Raw genomic sequence first — 22,144 nt, 5'->3', positions numbered from 1 at the left:
AGTCCTGCACCGAATACATAATCGATCTCCATCTGCTTCTTCCATTCCTTGAGAAATTGTGTCCTCAAAAACCCTCCATTACGGGGTCTTCTAAAAACTGTTTTCAAAAATTCTTAATTTTTCCCACCTTCAGAAGTGAAAGGTCACAACGGGGAGATGTGTGAGTGAAGCAGGCAGAAAACCCGCCAGGGAAGTTGAGTGGCCCTCAGGAGTTCAGAGGAGTTCCGAGAGCATTTTTTGTAAAGCAGAGTCTAAGAGGCTGTGAAGGTCGCAGAACTGGTGGGCAGCAGAGCCAGGATTCTTCCCGGCTCCAGAGGCTGAGTTCCTGACCCCTGGTTGCTCTATACCACCTTCTCAGTGTCAGTTTTTCTTCAGGCCCCACAAGGATGGTCCTCATGGGCCTCCTTGAACTGGTGATCTCAAAGGAGAAAGGTGTGTGAGGACCTGAGGGCACTCAGCCTAATTTCAGGCCTGCTTCCGGGTTCAGCTGGGAACCTGCGTCTTGGCAGAAACAAGGTGGAGGGACATCAAGTGTACTGCCCCTTTTGATAGAAGATACTGCAGGCTGAGGCTGTAGAGAGCAAGGCGGAAAGGTGGGGTTAGGTGGTGGACTGCCAAAATGTTAGAAGTGGGGCATGCAGAAGTTGATGGACTGGGGAGTAGTAAGATGCTTTACTAAGCCTGCCATTGGGCAAGGAAATAGCCCACAGTGGTGGTGGTAGTGGTGGTCGTAGTGTTACTGGAAGGGACTCCTTCCAGGGCCTGGGAGTGGGCTCTTGTCTAATTTGGAAGTGAATTGTCTGAAGAGATGCACGTACTGACAAACCAAAGGGCTGTATTGAAAAGTGGTGTTTGAGCAGAGGGCAGCAAGGTAAGGGAACCCAGGAGAACTGTGCTGCCAGGTGGCTCCCAGTCTCAGGTTCTATGGAGGTTGGGTTACCTTTCTGGGTTGTCTCTGGCCAATCATCTTGTTTGTGCCTATATCTGGTCTGACTCAGGGTCCTTCCTAGTTGGGTGTGCATCTCTCAGTCAAGATGGATTCCATTGTGAGGATTTCTGGGAGATTGGCAGGACATATGGGCTGGGCTCTCCTCTTTCCTCTTGACTCCTCCCAAATTCTTCTTGGTCCAAGATTCCCTAACAATAGTGGCTTCTACTGTGTTCTTGCTGTGTAGGTGGCACCTTGCTAAATATTTGCATGATTTCCTCATTCCTCATCACCTCATCCGGTAGGCATGGCTTTGATCACCCCCATGGCATAGACAAGGTCACAGGACTCAGTGTAAGAGAGCGTGTTGGGGCTCAGACTCAGGCCACTGGATTCTGGTATGCTTATTCTCAACCATGGTGCTCTCTCTCATCTGAAAGGAACCAGGGATAGCCAACCACTAATGCCAAAGAAGCAGAAGTTGAACGGTTCTATGAAGACCTACAAGACCTTCTAGAACTAACTCCCCCCAAAAGATGTCCTTTTCTTCATAAGGGACTAGAATGCAAAAGTAGGAAGATACCCGGAGTAATAGGCAAGTTTGGACTTGTAGTACAAAATGAAGCAGGGCAAAAGCGAACTGAGTTTTGCTAAGAGGAAGCCCTGGTCATAGCGAACAACCGCTTCCAGCAACATGAGACTACCCTACACATGGACATCACCAGATGATTAATACTGAAATCAGATTGATTATATTCTTTGCAGCTGAAGATGGAGAAGCTCTATACAGTCAGCAAAAACAGGACCAGGAGCTGACTTTGGCTCAGATCATGAACTCCTTATTTCCAAATTCAGACTTAAATTGGAGAAAGTAGGGAAAGCCACTAGGCCATTTAGGTATGACCTAAGTCAGATCTCTTACAATTATACAGTAGAAGTGACAAATAGATTCAAGGGATTAGATCTGATAGACTGAGTGCCTGAAAAACTATGGACAGAGGTTAGTGACATTGTATAGGAGGTGGTGATCAAAACCATCCCCAAGAAAAAGAAGTGCAAAAAGGCAGAATGGCTGTCTGAGGAGGCCTTACAAATAGCTGAGGAAAGAAGAGAAGTGAAAGGCAAAGGAGAAAAGGAAAGGTATACCCATCTGAATGCAGAGTTCCAAAGAATAGCAAGGAGAGATAAAAAAGCCTTCCTAAGTGAACAATGCATAGAAATAGACGAAAACAATAGAATGGGAAAGACTGAAGATCTCAAGAAAACTAGAGATACCAGTACTTTGGCCACCTCATGAGAAGAGTTGACTCATTGGAAAAGACTCTGATGCTGGGAGGGATTAGGGGCAGGAGGAGAAGGGGACGACCGAGGATGAGATGGCTGGATGGCATCACGGGCTTGATGGACGTGAGTCTGAGTGAACTCCGGGAGATGGTGATGAACAGGGAGGCCTGGCATGCTGCGATTCATGGGATCACAAAGAGTCGGACACGACTGAGCGACTGAACTGAACTGAACTGAGGGATACCAAAGGAACATTTCATGCAAAGATGGGCACATAAAAGGACAAAAATGGTATGGACCTAACAGAAGCAGAAGATATTAAGAAGAGGTGGCAAGAGTACACAGAAGAACTATACAAAAAAGATCTTAATGACACAAATAACCATGATGGAGTGATCACTCACCTAGAGCCAGACATCCTGGAATGTGAAGTCATGTGGGCCTTAGGAAGCATCACTATGAGCAAAGCTAGTGGAGGTGATGGAATTCCAGTTGAACTGTTTCAAATCCTGAAAGATGATGCTGTGAAAGTGCTGCACTCAATATGCCAGCACATTTGGAAAGCTCAGCAATGGCCACAAGACTGGAAAAGGTCAGTTTTCATTCCATTCCCAAAGAAAGGCAATGCCAAAGAATGTTCAAGCTGCTGCACAATTACACTCATTTCACATGCTGGCAAAGTAATGCTCAAAATTCTCCAAGCCAGGCTTCAACAGTATGTGAACCAAGAGCTTCCAGATGTTCAAGCTGGTTTTAGAAAAGGCAGAGGAACCAGAGATCAAATTGCCAACATCTGTTGGATCATAGCAAAAACAAGAGAATTCAAGAAAAATATCTACTTCGGTTGCATTGACTATGCTAAAGCCTTTGAGTATGTGGATCACAACAACTGTGGAAAATTCTTCAAGAGATGGGAACACCAGACCACCTTAACTGCCTCCTGAGAAATCTGTATGCTGGTCAAGAAGCAACAGTTAGAACCAAACATGGAACAGCAGACAAGTTCCAAACTGAGAAAGGAGTATGTCAAGGCTGTATATTGTCACCCTGGTTATTTAACTTATATACAGAGTACATCATGTAAAATGCCAGGCTAAATGAAGCACAAGCTGGAGTCAAGATTGCTGGAAGAAATATCAATAACCTCATATGCAGATGACACCACCATATGGCAGAAAGTGAAGACGAACTAAAGAGCCTCTTGATGAAAGTGAAAGAGGAGAGTGAAAAATATGACTTAAAACTCAACATTCAGAAAATGATATTATGGCATCCGGTCTCATCACTTCATGGCAAATAGATGGGAAAACAATGGAAACAGTGAGAGATTATTTTCTTGGGCTCCAAAATCTCTGTGGATGATGACTGCAGCCATGAAATTAAAAGACGTTTGCACCTTGGAAGAAAAGCTATGACAAACCTAGACAGCATATTAAAAAGCAGAGATATTACTTTGCCCACAAAGGTCTGTGTAGTCAAAGCTATTTCCAGCTGAAGTAGCTCAGCTGGAATTCCATCACCTCCACTAGCTTCGTAATCATGTATAGATGTGATAGTTGGACCATAAAGAAGAACTGATACTTTTGAACTCTGGTGTTGGAGAAGACTCTTGGGAGTCCCTTGGACTGCAAGAGATCAAACCAGTGAATCCTGAACTAAATCAACCCTGAATATTTACCACAACGACTGATGCTGAAGCTGAAACTCCAGTACTTCGGCCATCTGATTCAAAGAGCTGACTCATTAGAAAAGACCCTGATGTTGGGAAAGATTGAAGGAGGAAAAGGGGATGACAGAGAATGAGATGGCTGGATGGCATCACTGACTCAATGGACATGAGTGTGAGCAAGCTGCAGGAGATGGTGATGTACAGGGAGTTCTGGCTTGCTGCAGTCCATGGGGTCACAAAGAGTCAGACAGGACTGAACAACAACAGGGAGGGGGTAAAGGGGACACTGCAAGCATGGTTTAATTTATTCTTTTTATCTACAAACCCCTTACTTGCAGAGTTAGGAACTGATCCCAGGAGTTGGGCCAGAACATTTGTGTTTAGTGCAAGAAATGAGTTTCTTAAATTATCCCTTTAAAAATAATTGCTTGCAGTCATCCTCCTGGGGTGAATGTAGTCATCTGGGGTGTGAATGGGTAGGATAAACTTGGAAGGCTTGTTTGGGGGCATGGTTTCACTGATGAATTTGAACACATGAAGCCTCTATTAAAGGTGAAATATTAACAAGACTGGTTCTCAAACTTTGCATAAAAATAACCCATTATGTTTCCTATTAAAATGCAGATTCCCAAGTCCTACCCCCGGTGTTGATTCAGCGGGCCAAAGGGTGGGCTTCAGAAATCTTCATTTTTTTTTTTTACTGATACATCATTATCATTATTAATTTTTAATGAAATATAGTTGATTTACGATGTTTCAGGTGTATAGCTAAGTGATTTATTTAAGCATATTTTTGTTTTTCAGATTCTTTTTCCATTATACGTTATTATAAGATACTGAGTATAGTCCCCTGTGCTCTGCAGTAGGTCATGTTGTTTATTTTATACATAGTAGTGTGTCTCTGTTAATCTCAAATTCCCAATTTAGCTCTTCCCAACCCTTTCCCCTTTTGGTAATCATAAGTTTGTTTTTTGGGTCTGTGAGTCTAGCAGAAATCTGCATTTTTGAAATGGCACCCAGATTGATATTTTTTGCAAGTGTTCTTCTAACCACACTTTAGAAATGTTGGCTAGGAAAAGAAGACTGCAGAAGAAAAAACAATGGGATTATAAAAAGAACTGGGTCCCAAAAAGTCAAGAAAGGAGAGAAAAAGACACAGAACAGGTAGGAAAATAGAAAGCACAGAAGATGATAAAATTAAGTTGGAATACATAAGTGACTATATTAAATGCAAACAGACAAAACCCACTATATACTATTTAGAGAGACAGTATAAAGTGTAAGTTGAAAGTAAAAGAATGGAAAAAGCTGTCCCTGTGGATACTTTAAGAAAAAAATCTGTGACTATATTATGAGGCATGAGTCAAAACTGACTTTAAAGAAAGTGGAGACAAGGCTATTTGCAGCAATTGTCTCCATATGGAGGGGAATCAGAGGCACAGATCAGGGAGGGGATGGTCATAGACTGAGTCCAGAGCAGAAACAAACGGGGTGATGACCTAAATTTTCCTGCTGCAAGGAAATTTCCCCCTCCGAGTCTGTGCCGGATTTGTACTTGTAGGTGGCTTGGTGGTGGCACTTCTCCTGGGTTGGTCTTCTTCACTGGCAGCTGCAGCTGTGGTCAAGGATGTTAGATGGAAGATTCCTCGGAATTGAAGGGGAAGGTGCCTGTTGGGTACAGTGGCCTCAGAGACTGTGTAGCCACTTGGTGGACTGAGCGGTCCAAGTAGGGTGGGGAAAGTATCAGAGAGCTGGGAGCCCACTTGGTTCAGCTGAGCGGAACTGTGAGTTTGGTTAATATATCTGCAGGGGGACCTTGAGCCGTAAAGCAGCCTATGGGACTGGGAGTGGACGAAGTGATAACAGCCATGGTGTTGGCTTTCAAGGAGCTTACAGTCTAGAAAAGGGGCCGTCTATATTCCATCCAAAAGAAATAGTTTGAAATTCGATCAGATGTGGAGGGCTTACCTGGCAGCTTCTGAGCAACTGCCGTTTTGGCTGTGGCCCCTTCCAACCTGGGCCAAGAGGGCTGAGGATGCTTGTGTGAGCTTAGTGGTGTAATAATAGTTTTCAGGGAACAGAAGTTACGATGCTCTCACTTCTCTTATCTAAAGCAGTATGCTTGACTACATATTCATCATCCTTTCTCTTATCCGCTTTGATTTTCTTTTTGGCACTGATTGCCTGCCGTTCTTCTAATACATACCTTATGGTCTGCCACCCCCTCTAGAGTGTTAAGAACTTTGTTCTCTTGGCTCTCTCCCTAGTGCCTAGCACAGTGCCTGGTGCTGTGAAAGGAAGCACAGCTTTGAGCATTGACCCGTGCTGGATACTGCGCTCCGCATTTCATACATGTGATCTCATTGTATCCCAACAACTAGTTTTTTTGAAATTTAGTTTTTAGTTTATATTGTTTTGGCTGCACTAGGTCTTCGTCACTGCGCGTGAGCTTTCTCTCGTTGTGGCGTGTGGGCTCAGTAGCTGGGGCTCTAGATCACAGCTTGGTCATTGTGGCACGTGGGCTTTAGCTGCCCCTTGGAATGCGGCATCTTCCAGGACTGGGGATCGAACCCTGGTTCCCTGCATTGGCAGGCAGATTCTTAACCACTGGACCACCAGGGAAGTGCTTCCCCAGCAACTTTTGAGGTAGGCATCATCACGTTTCTCAAATGAGGCAATGTGGATGCAGTGAGGTTGAGAAAATGACCCCCAAATCGTACAGTCTATTAAGTGGCAGAGCCCGGATTTGAGTTTGGCTCCGTCTGACACTCTTTAACTGCTCCCCTTTCTCTGCTTTCCCGCTGCAGGGTCTGGGGACATGGCCAGAAGGGCTCTCAAGCTCGCCTCGTGGACCAGCGTGGCTCTCGCTGCCTCTGGCATCTGCCTCTACAGCAACAAGTACTTGGACCCCAGCGACTTTGGTGCTGTCAGGGTGGGCCGAGCAGTGGCCACGGTAGGTTCTTCTCCTTTTGGGAGGGGCAGAGGGACCGCAGCACTGCTTGCAGGCGTTCATGCATGTGGCCGATGGACTCGCCAGTCACACATATGTGGCGATCCACATGTGCGAAGCCCTCACTACACAGTTGCACCGTCATGGAGGTGCACTGCCCCCCACGCTGCCCTGTGTCCCTGTTCACACAACCTCTGCCATCCTGAAGTTAAACATAGAGTGGGATTGCCCAGGGTCTCTGTTCTGGAAAGTTACCTTTGCAGAACCTTCCATATCTTATTTTAGGGACCGACTCATCAGGCGGTCTTCTCAGCAAACACACAGGGAAAGAGGCGTTTGCAGCTTTGCTTAAATCCTAGCCGAAAACTTGGTCTGCCTCCAGTGTGCTCCTGGGAACGGTTCATGACGGACGCAGGGCTCACACTCAGAGTGTTGGGGCCTGAAAGAACTTTGGGGATGTGCCCCAAGCCCCAGACTAAGAGAAGCAGAGCCGAATATTTGACTGTTGGAGGTTTTCTCCAGTGGCTCAGCGTCATGTTCTGGTGTGATGGTGCCCTCTGTACCTCTGTTGAAGGCGGCTCCTCCAGACAGCGCTGTGTAATTGCTCCGTGGTGGGCAGGTGGCCACACGCTTCGCGCCTCGTCTCCTCCGTGGTCTGCTGCAGGATGAGCTCATGCGTCCCTCCCCTTGGTGCAGATATATACTCCGAAGCACAGTCTGTCTGGGCTCTCGTCTAACCGTTCCTTTAAATTCTCCCCAGCCTGGCTCAGACATGGGGCCTGTTCCTCAAGGTAAACTGGAACTTATCATAGCTCAGGATAAGCAAACAGACACACAGGCCATGGAATATGCAGCGATTCCCACGTGCTTGCTAGGGGCCCTTTCTGAGCCCAACATTGTCTTATAGCCTTCAGGGGTAGAAACGAAGTGTCTTGAAAGAGCTTCTGGTTGAGGAGTGTCCACACGTGGATGGGTCAGAAAAACAGTCTAAAGCCCGGGATTGTGTCAAGCTGCGTGACTCAGGTGATGGCTGCTGTGGGACCTCAGACACAGGAGTGAGCCCTGTGGGCTGGGAGTCAGGATGCGTGTCTTAGGGGAAGCGGGGTTGGATGGAACCTTAGGAATTTGCATAGTCAGAGAAGAGGGACGAAGGTATAAGTCTGTGCTGTATAAACCAGCCACTGGGTTGTGTGTTCTTTTCTTCTTTAAACAAGTGGTTTATTTGGGGATCATTTTAGGTTTATAGAAAAGTTGGAAAGATAGTACAGAGTGCCCATATGCCCTTCATCCAGTTTCCCATAATATTATAATCTTACGTGACCATGATACATTTATGAAAACTAAGAAAGTAACATTGGTACATTGCTATTTGCTAAACTCCAGGTTCTATTCAGATTTGATCAGTTTTATGCTGTTTCTGTTTCTGGATCTACTCCAGGATATCACATTGCATTTAGGGCACTTGATTTTTGTTTTTGTTTGGCTTAGTTTTTCTTTTTTTCCCTTTTGAAATTTTTATTGAGGTTATTGTAAATTCACTGGGCTGCATATTCTTTAAAGATCCAGGCTCTGGTCTTTTTTTTTTTTTTTTTTTTGAGGGGGAGTGATATTTAAAAAATCCTCTTATTGAAATATGGTTGCTGTAGGATATTATATAAGTTACAGGTGCACAATATCGTGATTCTCAGGTTTTAAAGGCTATGCTTCATTTATAGTTATTTAAAAATGTTGGCTATATTCCTCGTGTTGCACAATATATCCTTCTAATTTTATACCTGATAGTTTGTACCTGTTAATCCCCTTCCCCAATTCTGCCCTTCCCTATTTCTCTCTCCCCGCTGCCATTGTTCAGTCACCAAGTTGTGTCCGACTCTTTGCAATCCCGTAGACTGCAGCACACCAGGCTTCCCTGTCCTTCACTGTCTCCCGGAGTTTGCTCAACCTCATGTCCGTGGAATTGGGGATGCCATCCAACCATCTTATCCTCTGTTGCCCCCTTCTCCTCCTGCCCTCAATCTTTCCTGCATCAGAGTTTTTTCCAGTGAGTCGGCTCTTTGTATCAGGTGGCCAAAGTGTTGGAGCTTCAGCATCAGTCCTTCCAATGAATATTCAGGACTTATTTCCTTTAGGATGGACTTGTTGGATCTCCTTGCAGTCCACGGGACTCTCAAGAGTGTTCTTCAACACTGACGCTTAGCCTTCTTTGTGGTCCAGTTCTCACACCTGTCCATGACTACTGGAAAAACCGTAGCTTTGACTAGATGGACCTTTGGCGGCAAAGTAATGTGTCTCTGCCTTTTAATATGTCTAGGTTGGTCATAGCTTTTCTTCCAAGGAGGAAGCGTCTTTTAATTTCATGGCTGCAGTCACTGTCTGCAGTGATTTTGGAGCCCCCCAAAAATAAAATCTAGGGCTCCAGAAAAAATTGCTTCCATTTTTCCCTTTTCTATTTGCCATGAAGTGAGGGGACCAGATGTCATGATCTTCAATTTTTGAATTTTGAGTTTTAAGCCAACTTTTTCATTCTCCTCTTTGACCCTCATCAAGAGACTCGTTAGCTCCTCTTCACTTTCTGCCATAAGAGTGGTATCATCTGCATATCTGAGGTTGTTGATATTTCTCCTTTCAATCTTATTTCCAGTTTGGGATTCATCTAGCCCAGCATTTCGCATGATGTACTCTGCATAGAAATTAAATAAACAGGGTGACAATATACAGCCTTGACGTACTCCTTCCCCAATTTTGAACCGATCCATTGTTCCATGTCTGGTTCTAACTGTTGCTTCTTGAACTGCATACAGGGTTCTCAGGAGACAGTAAGGTGGTCTGGTATTCCATCTCTTTAAGAATTTTCCACAGCTTGTTGTGACCCACACAGTCAAAGGCTTTAGCATAGTCAGTGAAACAGAAATAGATGTTTTTCTGAAATTACCTTGCTTTCTCAATGATCCAGTGGATATTGGCAATTTGACCTCTGGTTCCTCTACCTTTTCTAAATCCAGCTTGTATATCTGGAAGTTCTCTGTTCATGTACTGCTGAAGTCTAGCTTGAAGGATTTTGAGCATTACTGTGTGATCATGTGAAATGAACACAATCGTATGATAGTTTGAGCATTCTTTGGCATTGCTGTTCTTCGGGATTGAAATGAAAACTTAGCTTTTCCAGTCCTGTGGCCACTGCTGAGTTTTCCAAATTTTCTGGCATATTGAGCGCAACACTTTGACAACATCATCTTTTAGTATTTGAAATAGCTCAGTTGGAATTCCTTCACCTCCACTAGCTTTGTTCATAGTAATGCTTCTGAAGGCCCACTTGATTTCACACTCTAGTCTGGCTCTAGGTGAGTGACCACACCATCAAGTTTGTTCTCTATATCTGTGAGTCTGCTTCTTTTTTTATATCCTCTAGCTTGTTGTATTTTTTAGATTCCACATTTAAGTGATATCATTCAATATTGTCTTTCTCTGTCTGACTTATTTCACTGAGCATAATGCAGGGCCCTGGTCTTAATTATCCTTGTGGACCACTCAGGCTGGGTCTTGCTAGCGGCTGGTATTCAGTAAGTATATGTGGAATGGAATGAAACTTTGGGAGTATAGACAAAGGAATGGATTTGGAAATATAGACAAAGGACTCTTCTTAATACCAGCCTTGTTAAGCCCCTTAGTTTCTAAGGGCCTCAGTTGCTGAATTCTGAAAAGGAAGGTTTGGGCTGAGCAACCCTCAAGGCTCCTCTGTACCTGAGATCCCTGGGAGCCTGTAACTTTCTGATTCATCAAACATAAGGGAACCTCTTCTGGAGTTTTGACCAAGGGACCTAGGTTTAAAACTTATGCTGTTAGAGCAAACATAAATATGAAATGGTGTTTATTTGTGATACAGAAAGGTGGGATAAGTTTATCCAACAGCATTCATCTAACTAGTATTTGTTGAGCACTCACCCGGGCGCTTGGCACTGTGAAAGATGCAGGGGATACGATGATGAATAGGAAGGACGCGCCTTTGTGCTTATAGAGCTTAATTTCTAGTGAAGTGGAGACTGTCCATATACAAGGAAACCAATGAGCAAGGTAACCTTGGATGGTGGTTTGTCATGATAAATAATTGGGAGTTCCTAGTGGGTGGGGGTCTCTTTAGATTGAGGGTCTCTGCAGGGGTGGTATTTGTGCAGAGCCTTGACTAATAGGGAGAAACCAGGTAGACCAGAATCTAGGGGCAGGGCCTCTACGAGATGGGATTGCTTCTCTGAACATGCCACCTGTGTCAGGGGCCTGGTGATGCGGGCCTTGGATAGTGGAGTAATATTTGATGTCTGGTGCTAAGCCTTCCTCTTTCTTGGTTCACAGACGGCTGTGATCAGTTACGACTATCTTACATCCCTGAAGAGTGTCCCCTATGGCTCAGAGGAATACCTGCAGCTTCGATCCAAGGTAAAGACCCGTGGGACCCATCTGAGCCGGGCCAGATAAGTCCAGAGATGACTGCAAAGCTAGCAAGCTTCTGGTGTGCAGCTGGAGATGGGCAGGGGATGGATTGGAGATTGAGGCATGTGGCTTGGGAGGAAGGAGGGGAGCTGTTTTAACGCCCAGGGGGTGGGCTGCCAGGCTGCCGTGAGGCTGGGCCCCCTGGTTCTCAGGTTATAAATCTAAAAGGTGCTGTTGGGGAGGTGGGTGTGTGTTCCCGGGGAACGCAAGTGTCTGCGATGACTCAGGAGGGCAGAAGGCAGGCTGTCCCTGATAACTCAGCTGGCTTCCAAACTGCCTCGTCAGGCAAAACCCAATGGAAAGAGGTTCGTTGCTTTCCTGTCCTCTGAAGGCTACCCCTGCTCTAGGCCTCTGAGTGGCACTGTCGACCACACACTCTGGTCTCATTTGGAAGAGGGTAGTTGATTTTGGTGCTCTGCCTGCATGTCCCAGAGAGTTGGGGGATTAAGCAAGAGGGCACTTGTGTGGGATGTAAGTTGAGTTTGGGGTCAAGTAGAGATATCTTTTGGCTTCCCAGGAGGCACAGTGGTAAAGAATCCTCCTACCAATGCAGGAGACACAAGAGATGCAGGTTGGATCCCTGGGTTGCAAAGATCCCCTGCAAGAGGAAATGGCAACCCGCTCCGGTATTCTTGCCTGGAGAATCCCATGGACAGAGGAGCCTAGTGGATTAGAGTCTAGAGAGTTGCAGAGTCAGATATGACTGAGCGACTGAGCATGATGGATACCTTCGATTCTTTCAGAGAGAGGTGTGTGATAGATCTGTGTGTCTTTGCTCAGCCTGGAAGGCCCTCTGCCCCCTCGTTATCTTTCAGGACTCAGCGCAGACACCTTGCCTTTGTGACACTTTCCTCCTTAGTCATCCTAGCCGGCTGGAATAATTACTTTCAAAATTTTAATTTAAACTTTTCACTATGAAAATTTCAACCATCCACAAGGGTAGAGTAGTATTAACCCCTATGAAACTGTTAATCCAGCTCCAGGAATTGTCAGCATTTTGCCAGTCTTGTTTTATCTGCTGTCCCCTTTATTCATTGCTTCATTTACTTCATTCATTGCTATTTTTTGCTGAAATACTTAAAAGCAAATCTCCAACATCATATTATTTGTAAAAACTTCAGTATCTATCTGTAATAGACAAGGACCTTAAAAAAAAACACCTTAACTATAGGACCATGATCATTCAGGCACTCAGTCATGTCCGACCCTTTGTGACCCCATGGACTGCAGCACGCCAGGCCTCCCTGTCCATCACCAACTCCTGGAGGCTACTAGAACTCATGTCCATTGAGTTGGTGCTTCCATCCAACCGTCTCATCCTCGGTCATCCCTTTCTCCTTCTGCCTTCAATCTTTCCCAGCACCAGAATCTTTTCCAGTGAGTCAGTTCTTCACCTCAAGTGGCCAAAGTATTGGAGTTTCAGCTTCAGCATCAGTCCTTCCAATGAATATTCAGGACTGATTTCCTTTAGGATGGATTGATTGGATCTCCTTGCTGTCCAAGGGACTCTCAAGAGTCTTCTTCAACACCACAGTTCAAAAGCATCAATTCTTTGGTGCTCAGCTTTCATCATACCTAACAAAATTGACAATATTTTTTTAATACCTCTAATAGCTAGTCCATATTCAAATCTTCCTCGTTGTCCCCCCAAATTTCTTTTTCAAGTTGATTCAAACCTGTATCCACCCAAAGTGCGTATATTACATTTGATTGATGTTTTCTATATCTTTTCAAGTCGGTAATATTTTCTCTCCCTCCTTTTCTGAGAAACTATTTGCTTGTTGAAGAAGCCAGATCATTTATCCTGAGAAATTTCCCACATTCAGGATTTGGCTGATTGCATCCTCAAAGTGTCGTTAAATTGGAAGTAAATTCAGTGGTGCACAATTCAAAATAGATAATATTTGAATATACAAAGTGATCCTCCTCTCCCCGTTTCTCAGGTACCCAGTTTTCCTGCCTGGAGGTGATCATTGCTTCCTGGATATCTTTCCAGAGATATCTTCTTACTTGGATTTAATCATTCTATCTTTGTTTCTGTATACACGATAGATGGTTATGTGTCTTTCTCTCTCTTTAGACCATAAATTCCTTTAGATCTGGGACTGGGTCTTTCTTTTTTATTTTGCAGCTTCTACCTCTATCCATGAGGCCTGAAACTGAGTTAACATCTGTTTCAATGCCAGGCTGTAACCTGCTAGCTCCCTGCCTTGGGAAACATCCAAGAAAGAGTAAGGTTTGTAGTCAGAAAACCTGAGCTTGTGCTTTAAGAAGGTCTTTCAACCTTTTGGAGTGCCATGTTCCTCGTCTGTGGGCTACAGGTGGCTATGCCACTTAGGATTCTATGGCCAGTGTCTGAGCCAGTTTTTTATAAATGTAACTATAAAACAGGTATCAAAAGTAAGTCAGATGTCTACTAGAAGGTATGTTCCATGAGGACAGAGAACATCTGTGGCACCTATTACAGTACCCAGGACACAGCAGGTCCTAAATAAAGGTTTGTTGAATGAACGAACGAATGAATAAAATGGTAGCTTTTATTGGAAGATCTCGAAGTCCTAGTCTGGGAGACTCAACACCACCTGCTTTCCCCTACTCCATTTTCTCCAACTCAGCAGTGCTATGTGTGGGCTTTGGAGCCCACCAGAGCCACGTTCTACAGAGAAATCTAGGCCATGGGAACAGGGGTAAGCCCTCTGCCTTGGGGAATCTGCAGAGGGGGTAGGGGAGCGGTTGTCCTGAAGACAGTTGGCCCTCGTGTGTCAGTCATCTGGAAAGCATTGAGGCTGCAGGTCAAGGAGAAGCTGGGGGGATGCAATAAGGGATGCATGGCCTGGCAGTTAACGAAAGATCAGCAGCGGGTGGTGGCTGACGCTGGATAACAGGGTGCAGGCTGGACCCCGGGAGGTGTACCTGGGAAGGGGGAGCTGGGCGGCATGAAAGAGCACACCTAACTACCGCAGGAGTGTTTTCTTCCATCGGAACACTTATCTATTCTGGTCTGCGAGACTGATAGAGAAGTGAGTGAAGCGGAAGACATAATTATCTCACCTGTCAAGCCAGCATCCCTGGGTCCCAGAGTGTGTGGGCGCCAGGTGAGCCTGGCTGGCAGTGACTTCGGGAAGCACTTTAAGGTTGGTGCTCAGCTGGTGGGCACCATGATGACTCAGCTCTGTGTCAGGAGTGGGAGCCAGGGTGGAGGAGTGTCTTCTAGGGCACAGGGGCACTTTGCTATGCAGTAAGGGCACAGGACGGGACCGGGTTACCTTGGAGAACCAGGCTTCTGATGCCCAGAATGCTTATAAACAGAGACGGCGGGTGTGAACTTGCTTGTGCATAAAGCACAAAGAGAGCTTCTCTGGTGGCCTGCCCAGGCAAGTGATGTGAGGTTCGATGCCTGGGTCAGGAAGATCCCCTGGAGAAGGAAATGGCAGCCCACTCCAGGATTCTTACCTGGAAAATCCCATGGACAGAGGAGCCTGGTGGACTACAGTCCATGGGGGTCCCAAAAAGTGGGACAGGACTTAGCGACTAAAATAACAACAGCAGCAAAGCACAAAGAAGTCACTGCTGGTCCAGACATCCAGACAGTGGGCTGGAGGAGGCAGCACTGGCTTGATTCTGACCGAGGGGTCGGGGTGTAGTGGACGAATGTTAATTTTGCAGTGCAGGAATCATTCTGGTTTTAGGGAGCAGCATCTAAATTTTCCTTTGGGGAACCACCCCCATCTCATACATACATGCATGAGGTTTGAGTGGGGTTCACCCCACGTTCAGGGTGGACGTGTGACTTGGGCTGTCAGTGTAGTCCATTCCTCTGATTCCAGGATGAGTATCTAAGCCAGTTCTGGTTAGTGAGCGTCAGTCAGCTCTAGAACTTTTGGGGGTGTCCCTCGGGGGACACTGTCTTTTCTGCTGGATTAGTTGAGAGTATCAGATGTTGGCTTAGAGCTGCTGGCAGCCATCTTGCCACCATGAGGTGAAAGCCCATCTGAGAATGGAATCAGTATTGTAGAGGGATGTGTTGTTTGAATCTAGAGAGCATCTGGAGCATCTAGCTCACGTCTAGCTGAGTCTGAATCTAGATCACCAATGGGCTTTTCGTTTACTTATGCCAGGAAATTCTCTTTTTGTTTCAGATGGTTTGAGTTCAGTTTTCTGTTCCTTGTAGCCTGATGAGTCCCGATATATTCTAGGGAAGCATACTGGATCTCTGTGTGTGTGTGTTTTTGCAGTGGGAACAGTAGGAGAGTGAGAGGGATCAGATATGCCTTTTCCTTCCTTGATCAGAGTCCTAATATCAGGAGGGGACCTTGGTTGCTTTCATGACTGAGAATCTGTTTAGCTGAATTCAATTTCTTGTTACGGAGCCGGTCACTGGGCTCCTGTGGTTTGCCTCCTGGGATGCTTCAGGTCCTCAGTGTGTGTGTGTCATATTAATTACTATAGTTGTTAATAAATATTTGAGCTCAGGAGGTAGTGATGTAAATATTCTTTTCCTCTTGGCCTGAGAAACAGATCCAAGGAGATGCAGGACTCTGCCAGGTGAACAGAAATGTCAGCTTTATTACTGATTAATGCTGCATTGGAGCAGGTGGACTTCACCTCTGAATTTGATAGGCTTACCTCCCCAGGTATAGATGAGGCAGGACAAGCCTCTCAAGGGGGGTCCTGCCTCTTAGGGCAGGGAGGGGCTGGTGGACACAGTTCCAGATCCCAAAAGGGAGGAGAGAGGAAGAGGTGAGCCCAACTCACCAATCCAGTTGATGAGTGCTCCTTCCACAGGGAGAGAAGGGAGAGAGAGGAGCGTACACCTCTGGGGGGCTCCCTCCGAGTCCTGAAACTTGAGGGCAGGAGCTTCACCTGCCGCTCTTACCCTCAAAAGGGGAGGCAGCTGTACATTTGCCGTAAGACTGCTTGCTGCCCGTTAAGCCCTGTTAACCTTCACAGCTGACTTTGTTTAGGGCCACAGGCTGTTTCGGGCTGGAATATGGGATGACTGTTTCAGCATTCCTGAATTCTACATTTTAGGGGAAGGAGTCATACTCTGTCAACCTTTAGAACTACGGCATACGGTGAGGTATTTGGGGGGCGGAAATGAACTCTACTTCTGAGTAGTGGTTATTGGTCAGAGGTGCGGAATAAGTGTCTCAGGTAAGGCGATGGCTGTTTATACTTGATCCATTGAAACACATCTTTGGCATCAGCCCGCTCAAGGCTCCAGTGTATAGATGTGGGCCTGGAGACTCAGAGGCAGGCTTTGATTTCTTCAGGACCATGCAGGTTTGTGGCAGATTCTGGACTTGCTCTTGGACATCCAGATCTTGCCAAGTCCCAGGTTCTTTGCCCTCTATACTTGGTTGTCTCCCTTTTTATCCACTTGCAATCTCAGGGAAAGCACCAAGTTGGATAAAAAGTAGAGCCAAAGATGTCTGTGTGGTTTCTCCCCTAGTGGGAGCCCTGAAGCTGTGGTTCTGCCTTGGGTGGGCTTGGGAAACAGTGGAGGAGAGACAAGGGCAATAGAGCTTTCTCCCTGGGATCCTTTTACTTATTTAATCCACCAACCAAAGAGCTATTAATTCAACAAATATTGGGAGGTTTGCATTCCCCAATAGAGGGGAGTGTAGACCCTCCAGAGGAATCAGTAGATGCTAGCTCTTGGCTTTGGAAAAGTGTTTCAACTCTTGAGTTGCTGAACAACTGCTGGTTTTGAGGATAACCACATTCTCAACTTTGGATAAGGGAACAGCTACCCACTCCAGTATTCTGGCCTGGAGAATTCCATGGGTTGTAGAGTCCATGGGGTCGCAAAGAGTCGGACACGATTGAGCAACTTTCACTTCACTTTACGTTCTCAGCTTCGTGAGGGTGTGATAATTCAATAAACATTTTAAAGATCTACTTGCTGTGTGAGGGGAACTGTAGCAGCATCTGGCTCTGTAAGAATATTCTCTGAAACTTGGGACTGTCTGGCCAATGGTGAAGTGCATGCTTTCACCATTCTTCCACCCACCTGTTATTTTAACCAGCGTTAACCAAGCCTGCTTTGTGCCAGGCGCTGTGTCAGGCTCAGGCTCAGAGGATCTAAAGGGAAATAAGGCTCAGCCTCTGCCCTTCAGTTGCCCACAGCCTGGTGGGGGGAGCAGGCATGAAATCTCCAGTTGCAGAAGATCAGTGTGTTTTCATTGTAGCTCTGGCCCCAGATAGCAGCTATCCTAGCCAAGAGGTTGAGGGCAGGAGCCCTGCATGGGAGGGGCTGCTAACTCAGCTGGGGCTGGGGGTACCTGCCTGGATGGCTTCCTCCACGGTTGCCTTTTCTAATGGTGCCACTGTTCCATGGCACGTTCGGTGTTTGTCGACCTGGCGTGGGTGCTTTTCAGTGAGTTTTCATGGACTCTGTCCCGCAGACTCCTTTTTGCTGCTTTCGTTTGTCATCATGGAATATTTTGCCTCAGAGTGTGCTGCTCAGAGCGGGAGGGAAATTGAATCCTTGCCGCCTTGATGACTGGCTTTCTCAGAGTTTGTGATAATTTCTGCAGGAGCATGAGCTGCATTTAATTTGCTCTGGTTGGGTCATCTGAGGACCAGGCCTGTGGTGTAGGGAGACCAGAGTCTGCTATTGAATCTAGCACCTCCTTTTCAGTATACACAAACCTTTCTGAGTATTGCCTTGCAAACCTCCATGACTTTCTGCAGTGGCCCTGACCCCAGCGTCTTTCAGATTCAGAGAGAATTCCATTGCAGGAGGCTGCTGGGCCTTGGTGTGAGCTGCAGAAAACCTTTTGGGGGTCCATTCCCATTAGTGGGGGCCCTGGGGGAGAATGTGGCAGGCTTTGTGCTTCCCCTGGAAATTGGGCCCACTGCGTGGCTTTTCTGTGGTTCCCAGGCAGCCCATGCAAATGCCAAGTTGTCTTCTTGGCTGCCCTAAACTTCCCAGTGACTTATGGACCATGGCCAGAAACAGTACCCATGTCTGCATGCCTCTTATCTTATTAAAACGAGTGAAACATAGAACCTAAAAAAGATATAAAATAATTTAGTGACCACCCTTACACTCTCTGCTCAATTTCAGAAGTGATACCTTACCCATACAATTGTAGACTCCTAAGTACTTCTTCCCTGATTCCAGCCTCCCTTCTGTATAACCAGCAGCAAGCACTGTCTTGAATTCACTGGTTATCATTCCCACTCACTTCTTTATATCCCACTATTTGTGTATTGGTATGACCTTTTGCATTTTATTGACTCTTTTTTCCTTTATTTGGTTTTGTTCTAAGCAAACATATCTGTGAAACCACAGATTTGATAGACTAGCTTTCTTTCTGTGGGTCTAATGCATATGCAAATAAGATTTGTTTTTCTGGTGTTCTGGGTACCACCCCAAATCACCTCTTGTGCCACTTTTTTGCATACCATCCCTGGTAACCAGGTCACACTTGGGAAAACACAGGCTGCACCATCTGTAACAGATGCCGGGCCAAACTCTGGCTTCTGCCCACCATTGCCTTGGTCTTTCCCCTGCTGGGCTTGGCTGCTCTCTTTCTAGCTTTTCTCTCCCCCCAGCTCATCCGGTCTATCTGTTAGGGCTGCTTCGGGCTTGAAGCTGTCTGATGGGATGGTGTTTGTTCCTGCTGCTCAGAAGCAGTGATCTCTTTCCAAAGGCCACAGCTGAAGTGAAACAAAATAAGCCCTTGGCTTTCCGGTGATGGGAGGCCATTGCCTGTGCGAGGCATCTCTCCACTCTGATCAGCACGATTATCATCATTAGCCAATTCCTCGTGTATAGTGTCTGCAGCTCTCTTGCCTACATGGGCTGCCTTGATCCTCAGGGCTGGCTTCCTGCTGCTGCCCCCAAGCTGCTCTCCAACTGCTCCTGCCCCCTGGTTCTGTGGGGGAGCTGGCAGAGGGCAGAGGGCCCTGCTCCCCAGAGATGGTGTTGTGTTGATGGGGCAGGAGCTGGAGAAACTGCAGCTTCAGCCCATCTTTGCTCATATCAGAGTCCATCCCAGATTAACCACAGCTGGGCTTCTCACTGCTGATTGCTTTTTCCACTGAAAACCTCCCTGTAGTTTCCTTTTTCACCTTGGATGGGATGCTTTCACCATGACCAAACTGAAAAGCTGGTGCTTTCAAACTGCGGTGCTGGTGAAGACTCTTGAGAGTCCCTGGGACAACAAGGAGATCAAACCAGTCAATCCTAAAGGAAATTAACCCTGAATAATCATTGGAAGGACTGATGCTGAAGCTGAAGCTCCAGTGCTTTGGCCACTAATATGAAGAGTCAGCTCACTGGAAAAGACCCTGATGCTGGGAAAGATTGAGGGCAGGAGGGGAAGGGGGCAATAGAGGATGAGATGGTTGGATGGCATCACCGACTCAACGGTCATGAGTTTGAGCAAACTCCAGGAGATAGTGAAGGATGGGGAAGCCTGGCGTGCCGCAGTCCATGGGGTCACAAAGAGTTGGACACGACTGAGCGACTGAGCAGCAACAGTGGGGCAGGAGCTGGAGAAACCCCAACTTCAGCCTCTCTTTCCTCCTCTGAGAGTCCATCCCAGACTGACTGTGGCTGGGCTTCTCACTGCTGATTGCTTTTTCCACTGAAAGTCTCCCTGCAGTTTCCTTTCTCACCCTGGACTGGGTGCTTTTGGTCTGACCAAGCTGTTTCTACCACAACAGGGAAATGGGGTGAAGCTACACGATGCTGGATTCGGCAAAAGCTGGACCTTCTTACTGTGAAGGTACTTGAGTGCTGGGCAGGGTAGTTTAGTACAGCTGTGAAATCGGCATCCAGAAGGACAGCTTCCTGGAAACAGCAGAGACTCCGTTGTGGAGGGGGAGTGTGACAGCTCACAGATGGTTCCTAACCTGGCAGATGAGCAGAGGTACCCGGGGAGCCTTGAGAGTATAGGCTCTTAGACCCTATAGTCTGAAATTTGTTTTCAGTGATTTTGGAGTGAGGCCTGGAGAACCCATTTTTTTAAAATGGGTTTCCCAGGTGGCTTCTGCTGCTAAAAGCAAGTGTTTACATCGACTGAACACCACGGGACAGGCATTGTGCCAAGAGCTCTCTCTGTGTTATAACTTCACAAGGACCCCGAGGTGGATCCTGTTGTTATCATCCCTCCTTGGACAGACTGAAGCACAGATTAAGTGACTTGTCCGAGGCCCCACAGCTAGGAAGCAGGTATATTAGTTTCCTGTGATTGCCATGACAATGAACAGAAGTTCGTTCCTTCACGGTTCTGGAGGCTGCAACTGTGAGGACAAGGTGCCGACAGGGCCAGGCCTCCCTGGGGGCTCCAGGGACGCCTCCTTCCTGCTGCTGCTGCTGGCTCCAGGCCTTCCTGTGGCTGCACCGCTCCAGTCTCTGCCTCTGTCTTCTCTTTTCTTCTGAGGACACTTGTCATTGGACTTAGGGCCTATCTGGGCAATCCGGGAAGATCTCATTTCAAGATTCTGAACTTAATCACACCTGCAAAGACCCTTTTGTCCACTGAACGTCACAGTCACAGGTTCTGGGGGTTAGGACGTGGGCATATCTCTTGGGCACCATCATTCAGCCCACTAAGAGGGTCTTTTTTTTTTAAGTTTATTATTTATTTTGGCTGCACCAGGTCTTCACTGTGGCATTCCGCATCTTTCGTTGTAGCATGCAGACTCCTTAGTTGTGGTGTGCAGGATCTAGCTCCTCAACCAGGAATCAAACCCGGGCCCCCTGCGTTGGGAGCGCAGACTCTTAGCCACTGGGCCACCAAGGAAGTCCCCAGTGTAGGGTCTTGAATTTAATCGCCGGCAGTGTGGCTCCCAAGCCTGTGCCTCTAACCACTCGACTCCCCGGCGCTCTCTCCTGTACCAGATGAGCTTCCAGTCTTCCTCTCAGCCAGCAGTCAAGGCGTGGGTGAACTTGCTGTTTTAGGGAGTTTGACAGTCCAGGGTTTTCCCTCTGCCTCTCTCCCATCCCCCAGGTCCTCCACCATTTCTCCTGAAACCCTCTGGGCTGTTCATCTCAGACTCCGAAATTCTCGCCCCTTGATGTGCTTGGAAGGCTGCAGGGGCCGAGGCCACACTCATCCTGGCTTGGGCGAGATGCATTTTTCTTGCCTCAGTGGCCACGTCTCTCCAAAATGGGGATCGCTGGAATAGCAGGGGTAGATGGAAGGCCATAATACAGCCAATAAAGTTGATGGAAGGCGTTCTGCAGCTGTATGGGTGATGGAGGCGCTTGTTAACAACACTAATAATCTAATAGCCTGTTCTTGATTTCCTGCTTCTCACTGTCTTGGCCCCAAGCAGCTATTTTCTACCAAATTAAAATCCACTCAACTCCCTTCCTGTTCCTGAATAAAACTACCCTCAAAGCTCTTGCCTGTTATAGCAAGACTTTTTAATAGACTTTTCCTTGTAGAACCATGAGACATATGTCCAATTAGCGGAATAACTTCACTTAAATATACAAATAAACAGTTGACAGATAATGGCGGGACATATGTGAGGCTGATTGATGGCCACATGCTTCAGGAATGGGGCACTGTCCTTCTCCCACCCCAAGTCTGTCTCCAGGCCACTCCTTCCCTCCAGTTTCTTGCTCTTGGGATGTAACTTTATGCTCCACCCTCTATAAGATGAAGAAGGATGTCTCCATGCTGTGCCCAGTCACAGCCCAAAGTACCTGGGCCATTCATTTTCACACAATCAGTTGTGCAACAAATTGTGGGTTTGTTTGTTTGGTTTTTTTTTTAGATTTTTAAAATTTGAGATGTGGAACATTTTTAAAAGTCTTTACTGACTTTGCTTCTGTTTTATGTTTTGTTTTTTTGGCCACAAG

The 22,144-nt window shown here is 46.6% G+C and overlaps 1 protein-coding gene across 1 annotated transcript in view; it reads left to right on the top strand.

Annotated features, from left to right (window-relative positions):
• The window catches only part of ADCK1 (aarF domain containing kinase 1), a 137,358-nt gene that overhangs the window by 16,434 nt on the left and 98,780 nt on the right, over positions 1–22,144 (top strand). Inside the window, exons 2-3 of the mRNA XM_018053911.1 lie at positions 6,689–6,834; positions 11,179–11,262. Of these exons, the coding sequence (XP_017909400.1) occupies positions 6,700–6,834; positions 11,179–11,262 (219 nt within the window). The 5' untranslated portion in view covers positions 6,689–6,699. The remainder of the gene's footprint in view (positions 1–6,688; positions 6,835–11,178; positions 11,263–22,144) is intronic.

Source organism: Capra hircus, chromosome 10 (genome assembly GCF_001704415.2).
Source record: "Capra hircus breed San Clemente chromosome 10, ASM170441v1, whole genome shotgun sequence".
Taxonomy (NCBI): domain Eukaryota; kingdom Metazoa; phylum Chordata; class Mammalia; order Artiodactyla; family Bovidae; genus Capra; species Capra hircus.
Note: the sequence above shows the minus strand (reverse complement) of the source record. Positions and strands in the feature narration are given on the sequence as shown.